Source organism: Pseudophryne corroboree, chromosome 2 (genome assembly GCF_028390025.1).
Source record: "Pseudophryne corroboree isolate aPseCor3 chromosome 2, aPseCor3.hap2, whole genome shotgun sequence".
NCBI classification, from domain to species: domain Eukaryota; kingdom Metazoa; phylum Chordata; class Amphibia; order Anura; family Myobatrachidae; genus Pseudophryne; species Pseudophryne corroboree.
Genome location: NC_086445.1, coordinates 157,210,397 through 157,221,244, shown reverse-complemented (window position 1 = coordinate 157,221,244; position 10,848 = coordinate 157,210,397). Strand labels below are relative to the sequence as shown.

The 10,848-nt window shown below is 38.5% G+C and overlaps 1 protein-coding gene across 1 annotated transcript in view; it reads right to left on the bottom strand.

Annotated features, from left to right (window-relative positions):
• Window positions 1-2,162: 2,162 nt before the first annotated feature.
• The window catches only part of FREM2 (FRAS1 related extracellular matrix 2), a 285,338-nt gene continuing 276,652 nt past the window's right edge, over window positions 2,163-10,848 (bottom strand). The window contains exon 24 of the mRNA XM_063951860.1: window positions 2,163-10,400. Coding sequence (XP_063807930.1) covers window positions 9,891-10,400 — 510 coding nt within the window. The 3' untranslated portion in view covers window positions 2,163-9,890. The remainder of the gene's footprint in view (window positions 10,401-10,848) is intronic.

Sequence of the window (10,848 nt, the reverse complement as noted above, 5' to 3'; positions counted from 1 at the left end):
CTATGTCTGTCTGTTTTTACCCAGTTTGTTCTATTACTGTTGGTCTAATTGTAAAGCGCAACGGAATATGCTGCGCTATATAAGAAACTGTTAATAAATAAATGTATAGTGAGTCTCGCGAAATAGGTGGGAGGGGGCATCGTGTCAGCATTTTGGGGGCGGTGTTGAAGCCTTGGGGGGTGCGATTTGGGCAATACAGGTGCATCTGGCCCATTTGCGGGGCAGTCCGAGGAGGCTGTGACATCACACACAGCCGCTGCGACCCAAAAGCTAGGTTGCGCGGGCAGAGGGCTACCCTTATCATGTGAGCGTTTCGCTGCTGAATGAAGCATTCGCATGATAGCGCGGGGGGGGGGGGGGGGGAGTCTTGCTGGGTGTCCCTTTGCATGTTCGTGTAAAGGGTTGTAGAACCCATGCTGAATTAGGCCCAATTTGCCTTATGTGTTCTTGTACCTTACCCCGAAATAACATTTTACAATGCTTGTCTGCTGTTAGTGTCTGGCTCTATAGATTTCAGGCTAACATTTTCTGTAATGGCAGTATGTGATGTGTCATTATCTAGTGTCATGCCTGTAAAACAGAAGTTCTTAGAAAGTTTAATGTTTTAATATTAGGAAAATAAACTGTCAGATTTATACACCATTTGCTGAAGTCACAAGTGTCCTGAGTAATCCCTGAGAGAGGAGAGCAGGGGTTGGTATCCAACTATCCATATACCGGCGCCCATCATCCCGGCGGTCAGAATCCCGACCGTGGGTTGCCAGGCATTGGAATGCCGGCAGGAGCGCAAAAGAGCTTCCCAAGTGGGAGGATAGGTGTCGGTATCCCGGCACCAGTATGCTGAGCGCCGGGATATTGGATGCATCCCTGAGAGCAGAATATTAGTATTACACCCATCAGGGATTCTGAGGAATCTGATTGACAGCACGTTTATGGCAAGAAAATTAATTTGTATTTATGTTAACTCGTTAAACTCCACCCAAACCTCAATTTTAAGTTATGGCTGTCTCATTATAAAATATTATGAAGGTGTAAAGTAAACAATGTAGATTTTGGGAAGCATAAATGAATCTCTAATTGTAGGTCATAATAGTAATAATAATAATAATAATGATAATACTACTAATAATAATAATAATAATTAAGCTGACATATTTGTAATAATAGGATATTGGGGGCCCACCTTTAGATCTGGTGTCCTGTTAATTGCTCTAAATTAGAAGACAAACAATTCCTCATAATAAAAAAATAAAGTAAAAAGTGTTGTAAAATGATAATAATAATAATAATAATAATAATAATAATAAGACTCTATTCACTGTGAAATAAAATGGTCTTAAACTCCAGTCACTTTAATTCTATCAACTGACTCAAAGAAACGGGTGGTCGGCAAACTGATTTTTGCCCATGTTCCATAGGGTAGCGAGCACTTTTGTGTGAATTGGGCATTTGGCCGGCCGAAGGGTGCAAGATGGGCTGATGTTGCCGGTGTTTAAACACTTTGGCATCAGCAATTCTCACCCTTTGCTGGCAGTTGAGTTGCCTCCATAATATGATATACCATGTATTCATATCCTTAACAGTTCAAAGTCTGCAAAGATAGTTATGGATCAATGCGTCGAGGGTCAATAGGTCCACTATTGGTCGACATTGGCATGGTCGACACGGGGGAAAGGTTGACACATTAAAATAGTCGACACGGAACAAGTCGACACATGAAAAGTTTGACATTTACACTTTTTGGTGTTGCTTTTTTGCGTAACATGACCAGGAACCCCAATTAGTGCACTGCATCCCCTTGCATGGTTCACTTCACTCGCCATGCTGCGGGCAAGATGCCTCCCTCCGCTACACCTGCATTCACAATAGGTTACTATTCCCAATCGCTGTCAACATGGATGGTAAAGTATGAAAGAGACCAATTTTTTTAAAAAAAAGGCATGTCGACCTTTCATGTGTTGACCTGTACCGTGTCAACCATTTAAACATGTTGACCTTTTGCCTGTGTCGACCATATCAATGTAGCCCAAGAGTGGTCAACCTAATCCATGTCGATGTACCATCTGGATACTACAAGGACACCTAGCAGTTCCATTCTGAAATTTAAATAAGTACTACTTCCTGTTTATATAGAAGATAAATCACCATGAAATATCACAAAGCACTGGAAAAAGACAATGTTTATTGCAGACCACATGGTGGTTATGGGTCCAAGTAACAAACTGTTTTATTAACACAGACATTGGAAAGCTGCCTTATGTAATTATGACAAATGTCAGTGTTGTATGATAAGATACTGCAATCAGTAAAGGGTGAATACTATTATTTCTCAACATATGTTACACTTGCTTAGAAAACAGGACAGGTTTATGTAGAAACTAAACCATTGTTCATCTATTATTCTATTTATATTCAGGTATTGCACTGTACAGTGAGATATTGTCTAAACTTCCCTTAGTGACATAAGAGTAATGTTACAAAGTAGTGCTAAACATACAACACATAGGTTTATATAAAGGATTTGCAATAACATTTACAGATAAGAGTGGACTGTAGTGTACATATTGTGATGTACCAACGTTTATACAGTAAATATGTAAACAAACATTTCAGGAATTAACAGGATGAAAGAGTATTCCATTCTTCAGAAACTGATAGTGGACAAGTGCCAGATATGTCAAACACCTTAACAATGGCACAGGAAATGTTAGACGTGTATTTGCAAATGTTATGAATTTGCAGACTGAATTACTTTATATTCTTGGTTTTAGTGGCTTTAAGGTTTAGTTACATGAAGAAATGAAAAAGCACATTTAAAGGACTGTTCCACCTTCACGTGACTTTTATGTAATGGCTTGCGCATGTATTTATGCAACTTTACTGAATTCGTTGTTCAGATATTATCTTCCTTCTGGGCTTTTCGGCAATGTATTTATACAATCAAGCAAAGTTGTATAGTTTCATTGCTCTCTACACTTTATTTAACCACTTAACTGACGATTTTTCCCTTCAAAAGCTTTTTTTTTCTTTTTTTTTACATTTTTAAAATGTAATTTATTTAATAAAGCTGAAAAAGTATTTTTTAAAATATTTAAACATTATATTATGCACATCTGCAGAACGGATCTCCTCGTCAAAAACAATATTAACATTGTTTTTAAAATTAAATTTATTTAATAAAGTTGAAAAAGTATTTTTTAAAATATTTAAACATTATATTATGCACATCTGCAGAACGGAACTCCTCGTCAAAAACGGGGGGACAGGGTGGGACGACGCATTTGCATGAAATCTGACCATGCCAGTTAAGTGGTTTATGGCTACAATGCTACCCACAGTACAACTGTGTTGTTTCCTAGGCAACTAACTAACAAATATATACAGGCATCTACTGTATATAGATGAGGGCAAAAAATAGAGAAATAATCTGGAAATTAAAATCAATGAATTTAGTTACAGTTGCAGGCGAGTTATATATAGAGCAATACATGAAAGCCTGTTAAAAAGACCGATAATCACTTTAAATGGAATAAATCAAATTAGAAACACAGTGAAGCAACTTTCCAATACATGGACTTTGATATGCTATTTAATGAGTGATAACGGACATCTTGAAACTGATCAATTAAAAATGAATTAAGATTTTCTCTTTTAATAGTAATAAAAATGCAGCAGACCATATTTGCCTAGTCCCTCCCCAACTCTGAGAGAGAGTAGCCCAGCTGCTCGGATGACATTTTGGATGACCTTTTACACCCCCCAAAATATTAAAATTTTAAACAGCATTAGTATAAGTATTATAATATATTCTGACTGTATTATTGCCACTGCAATCACTGTATGTGAATGTATTTTATCAAAAGTGATTTTCAGGGGTGGACAGAATGAAAGACACTAATATGAAATCCCTTACACAGTGGCGCTGATGCAAGTGCTCTAGAACTGAGCCTATGTAACAAAAGGCAATGCTTAGTCACACACATTTCAATCGTATGACTGAAAAGGAATAAATTGGCTGTAACATGGCATTCAGAAGGAGGCCAAGTTCAGTGAGGATGGACTGACAGAACTGCGACCTATACAGACCATCCTATGTTTAAGTGTAAAAATACCCCTGGAATCAGGCATAGCTTTTACACCTACTGTAGTAGAGAACTAATGCAAATGCGTATTGATGATGATGACAGGTTTTAAACCAAGTGTACAGATAGGGGGCGTACCTAGCACAGCATGTGAGCAAATACACGCATTTATCTCAGTGCACACTTTAGAGAGCATGTACTGTACGTCTGATCCTGGCCAGTTCTGCATCAGGCATAATGTGCGCCCAATCAGCATTCTTAACCACTGAGCGTATACTTAACTCATTAATTGGAACATGAAAGGACAATTATATCCCACATAAAAGGCTCCAAGACATTATGTAATGGTGAATGTGTCTAGTCTTCATCTAATTATATTAAACTATACAGTCTGTCATTATTATGACTGAACTGAAGTTAAAAAAAAGTCAACCCTAATGTTATATTACTAGATACTGTGACTCTGAAAGGGATAATGGCAGATTGATGACATTTCCATTAATTAGCAAGAGAGCAAAGTCCTTAAGTTCCAACACTAGAACCAGAATTATAATCCTTCAAATCTCTCATATGGGTGTATTATACCTATTATGGAAGCTCTAGGCATTGATTTGGCCAGTAGGGACTTATGTGATGTCCCCGGGGGGAAGACACAGATGTCAGCTGATGGGAGTGCAGCTGGAGCAATGTCTTTAGGCCCCACTGAACCTTATAGCACAATGCATAGAACCACAGGTCTATGAAGAGGGGTTACAGATATACATCATATTGCCCCCGCTCCCTCTACCTGGACTATGCTTCCAGCATTATTGTCTCCATCTTGTCATTTCACTAGGACATGACCTGAATGTGGGAGGACCACTCACTCTTACCGGGAGTTTGAGGTAATCCCTTAGCATTTGGGTATGATTCAGGGGAGTGTCAACCAAGCACTTTTCACACTGATGCTTTTCCAGATACCAAAGCGCTCCCTCCTAATTTTTATATTCATCAAAGCTGGAAAAATAAAAGCACTTTTAAATATCAATTTATATATTGAGTGTATAGAACACTCAGTGTAACAAGGTCTTCTCATATACAATATATATCAAAATGCAATTAGATATGGCATGAAAAGTGCCCCCACTCTGGACACACAGTAGAAGCTGTAGGTGCGCGTGGCTTTGAAAAGGTGTTTCTAGGGTATAGGAAAGGTCGCTGACGGTGTCTTAGCATTTCCAGAGTAATTGGGCACGCACTCCGAGAGATGTGGCATTCCCTGATGAGGCAAAATCACGCCCCTTTATTTAATGGTGATTTGCACATTGTGCCAATTATGTATATTTAAGAGTCAGGAGGTATGTTACTGGAATAAGTATTTTCAATGAATGGGGTCACTTTGCAGAAGCCTAGGTTACCCGATGGGGATAGCGCCACTAGAAGCTATAATGATGGTATAATGATGACACTAGCTCCTAGTGGAGATGAAAAGTTTGGTTTTGCTGAAAACCGTACACACCCGAACTTTGGTGTTACGAGTCAAATTGAGTCCCATACCTGGTCACTCTAGGGTTCTGAGTAGAACTAAGTGCTGGTTCGGGTGTACCCGCAAGTTTGGATTGCAAACATAGATCTTGGGTCTTTTTTTTTATTGCATGTAAGCCCCTCCCTCGTGATTTCATGTGCCAAAATTGATCAAAATTGACTGTTGATGTTAATAACACTTTAGGAGGAATAACAACAGGTCCAGGTAACATAATTTTAGCTGATCCAATACTAACACTTGGGGGGGAGGGGGGGGGGGGGTTTGCCAATACCTAAACACACATGATTTGGAACCAAAACATGGGGGTCTGGGCACATCTCTAGTTCCTAGTCAACAGACCACCTGTATTCTGATGAATTCAGCCTTCTCTGCTTTGTGTAGGTGACAGGGCCACTGTCCTGAATGTATTATGTTATAAGGATATTACCTTCATTTACAGTAATGCACCATATTAAACTATAGATAATCTATGGGGCCCAACTGTCAACCACAAGACAACTCAAGGGCAAGAGTTAGAAAAATTAGAACAAGAACTACTTCATATATTTACACTGACCTGCACATTTGGTTAATGTATAAAAACGGTTTTAAATGAACAGGAAAATTTGAATTATAATTGAATTTAAACTTCAATATTCACAATTAAGCAAATACAACTTAAAGTCAATTTCAAAGTAGGATTACTAACATGGTATAAACTTTTACATTTGAAATTACTAGACGATGACTAAAACTTGCATATATTAGAATTATGGGGCACCTAATAGCCAGCGCCACAATACACAATTGTCAGACCTATGCAAAACATTCTTATGCTAGGGTCTTTCTGTATACTGTGCACATAGGGGGTAATTTAGACCTGATCTCTGGGCAGCAACTTTTGCAGCCCTGCGATCGGACAGTCACCGCCTACAGGGGGAGTGTATTTTAGCTGTGCAAGTGTGCGATCGCATGTGTAGCAGAGATGCACAAACTGACTTTGTGCAGTCTCTGCGCAGCCCAGGACTTACTCAGCCGCTGCGATCACATCAGCCTGTTTGGGACCGGATTTGACGTCAGACACCCGCCCTGTAAATGCTTGGACACGCCTGCGTTTTTCCAAACACTCCCTGAAAACGGTCAGTTGCCACCTACAAATGCCCTTTTCCTGTCAATCTCCTTGCGAACCCCTGTGCGAATGGATCCTTCGCACAAACCCGTCGCTGGCCGGCGATGCGCTTTGCAGTCGTGCGATGCACCTGCGCATTGTGGTGCATACGCATTCACACTTTGGAGCAGCAATCAGGTCTGAATTACCCCCATAGTTACAAATATAATAATAATAATTATACATTATTAAGAGTTTCAATTATTTCCAAATAATAAATTACTTGTTCCCAACATGTTATTTTATTAAGTACATAACGTAATACAAAAAGTCTACTGTTTTCTTGATATCATTAAATTGTGACAAAGCCGTCCTTTTGTTGGTTCTCGGCAACCTCGTCCTGTCCCACTGGCTACAACATGCTTCCTACAACGTTGAATACTAATATCTGGGATAGGGAGAGATGTAGCAAACCTTCCAAAGCAGCCAGCTAGTTAAGTTGCCCATAGCAACCATTTACATTCTACCTATCATTTCATAGAACGTACCAGATATCTAATATTTAGAGTCTAGGTTACTGGGACAATTTCTCCACTTATCCTCTTAAGAAGGTTTATACATCTCCCCAAGGTCTGACATTAGATGGCAGGCATTATTACGTATTTGTAGCAGAATGTGCATTTATCATACAGCAGCAACAAGACTTTGTCATTAAAATTAAAAATATTACATTTCATAACAAACTTTAATACCTTACTTGAAGGATAATTTGTAGAACTGTAAATAAAAACCTTAAGTAACTTCTATAAGTAACCTTAAATAAAAGAACCAGGAACAACTTTCACAATATACTAAAGCTATTGCCCTCTCTCATTGGCATTTTATGTCGAGAGTGGTTATAAGATGCTGCAGTGTTCTTCAGTAAGATTCCAGACCAAAAGTGTACAGTGTGTTGAAAAACCGTCCCCCCTCAAGACCACAAATGTATCGCTAACAATTCATTTTGGATAACCTTCAATGTTTACATATATAATTGTAAATGTCATTAATATATCTTTCATATACACCACATTGTATTTTCTGTTCAGCCATACAACATTTTCAGATTAAATTAGTGACATTGTGGTGTTTATGTCAGAGACTATGGGGCAGATTCAATTAAGCAAGGAATAAGATGGAATTCATTTCGGCAGCAGCAGTTAATTTTCTCCAACTGATATTGTGTATAACATAAATAATTTAATATAACATTGTTGTACCTTGTGAACCTACATATTAGTTTTACGCATATAAAACATTGCAGTGCATCCGTTGCCTAATCATAGTTACTGTATACCAGCCAATACAGCCTATCAAATTACTAGGAACCAGTTACATCACTGAGGACTTAAAGTGCATCAGCAATGTTACTGGATTCCACTGAATTGATAGGCTGTACACGCATGAGCATTGGCTTCACCTAATAGCAACCACCTCTCTGAGTAGGCAATGGAATCACTCTGTACCAATATCAACCAATAAGATGTCAGCTTTTATTGTTCTAAGTTGTACTAGTGTCTCAATTGTTACCATAGGTTAGAATACCTTATATGTGGATTTCTTTTTTAGCACTATGACTTGTTAAACTCAGTCACAAACATTAGTTCTTATAATATTTATATGAACTTGTAGGTTTGAGTTTACACGTGATTTTTCCAATGCAGGTTACAATTTGTTGTTTCTTGGATAGTCTCTGAAGCAATAGCTTATATAAACCAGTAGAACCAAAGAGAATGGTAAATATGCAGACAGGAGCCTTAAGAACCAAAAAGACTCAAAAGCTACTGACAAGAGCCTTCTGTTTGCTCAGAAAATTGATATGGTTCCCGTTTAACTCAACTGGTTTTACTATCAGCCCTAATCTTTTTATCTCTTTCTTATATTTATTTTTCTACTAAGGTTGTTTATTAGGGACAAGGTGAAATCTAATTTTCCCAAGAGGAACCTGCAAAGTACTTTCAGTCATGAGCAATACACATCACTAGGTCAGTTTTGGCAACAGGAAGCTTGGAGGCCACATTTGGTTCTCAACAGGTGTCATGTGTAATTCTTCTGAACAAAGCAGTATGGATGTCAAAAAGGTGATGCCACATCAGTTTCATTATCTCCGTGTAGCAGGTTAATCAGGGACCAAGTTGCTATGTCTTGTCAAACCCCAAAGTTGACATACTGTATGCCACTGATGCTGGTGATCTCATGTAATAATGCAATATGATACTTCTTTGGAAAGGTGATATTCCTGCAAAATACCCTGCACCTCATCAATGCGCTAAGGTCTAGGCTACAAGACAATTGCAAGAATGGGATTCATTTCATAATAGCCAGTGGACAAATGCAGGTCTATCATTACAGCGTTCTAAAATACTGAGTGCAATAAAGTAATCTTGTCTTCAACTATACTCCACTGTGCCGCACTTTGTCTTATTTCTCACACTAGCAATCATTTTAGTTTAGGAGGTTTGTACTGTATTAAAATGACCACAAACATATAATAAACATAATAAAATAACACGCTGGTTGCGCCTTTTTTCGCCTAGACTAGCACCATACAATGACAAAGGTATCTTTGGCTTACAAAGGAACAATATTGAAAAGGTCAGTATTTGTCAACACCTTACTGCAGTAACTGGACCATGTCATTTGTTTACGTATTCCAAAATACAAGAAAAAGAATATTATTCATGACATTCTTCATCATGATGATAGCAAGGCTCTTGGCAAAAATTGCAAACTGACATGTATAATATGATAACTAAACCTCCAAAGCTAATTGGATAAGATTTGAATGAGCCCTCTCTAAGAAGGAAGAGACAAGCTATCAGCACCGTTGCATATTTAAATTTGTTTAAATAATATAAAAGAAATACAAGAGGATGACCCTCGTTTAGAGTTTTAGTTCAGCGCCTCTTCATGTTTAGTGCATGAGTTCAGGTTGTCAGGAGTTCCTTAATACAAATGCAATGATTTGATGTTCCGGTCCCATTTTGTGCCTCTCATGGTCCTTCCAACACTTTAAATATACATGAGGTATTTAAGAGTAGACTGACCATTGGGGCACAGTGTATGTAGATATGTTCTGAAAAGAGACATTAGCTGAAAATGTAAAGTGTATAACTTTTGAGGCACTTCTATGCGGCTTGATCATAGATCCATAACGTCAAACCTCTGAGCTGTCTGTACTGTAACCGCGAGGAGGCATCATGGGCTCGCTGCTTCCCGACTCTCTCCCTTCTTCCTTCTTTTTTGACTTCATCTTACGTCTCAGCAGGAATATAATAATAGCTATCAAGCAGACCACTAATAATAATACGGCAGCAATGACTACCACGATGATGACAATGTTGAACTCTGTTTCCTTGTTATTAAGCTCTCTTGGGATTATCCCATCGATAGTAATATCCTTTTCGGGGATTGTCTTTTTGTTGCTGCGTTCCAAAATGATGTGTTGGATATTGGTTCCCCTGTTGTTCTCGATGCCAATTTCCTGAGCTATTGTTGGGGCCTCATTGACATCTCTCTTCTTACGGATGGTGAGGGAACCTCCTAAAGGACCAGTGTTGGATAGAGAATGGTACTCAATGCTTCTCTTTCCGATACCTCTGTTGGCATTTTCTTTAGACCTCACAGTGTAGATTGTGTGTATATACCACTCTCGTCCAGTAGAAACCTATAAAACATGCACAGTATACTGTTTTTAGAATACAATTCCCATGTGTACTGGTTTACCCTAGGCAGTCCAAGATTTATAGTGGGGAATACTTTTACCTATCAAATTTGGTTCCACAAATTATAGACTCCTGATACGGAGAATATGACTATCTGTGTAGATAAAATTGTATCCAACAACCTAAGTTGTTCTTGTATTTAGGCAATATGAAACATTAGAAGGAAGCGATTGAACTCACGCCAATCATATGATGTCTTGGGGGTAAATTTACTAAGATGGGAGTTCTATTTAAGATGGGATGTTGCCCATAGCAAAAAATCAGATTCTACTTCTCATTTACCTAGCACCTTCTAGAAGATAATACCTGGAATCTGACTGGTTGCTATGGGCAACATCCCATCTTAAATAGAACTCCCATCTTAGTAAATTTACCCCCTGGTTTGCAAAT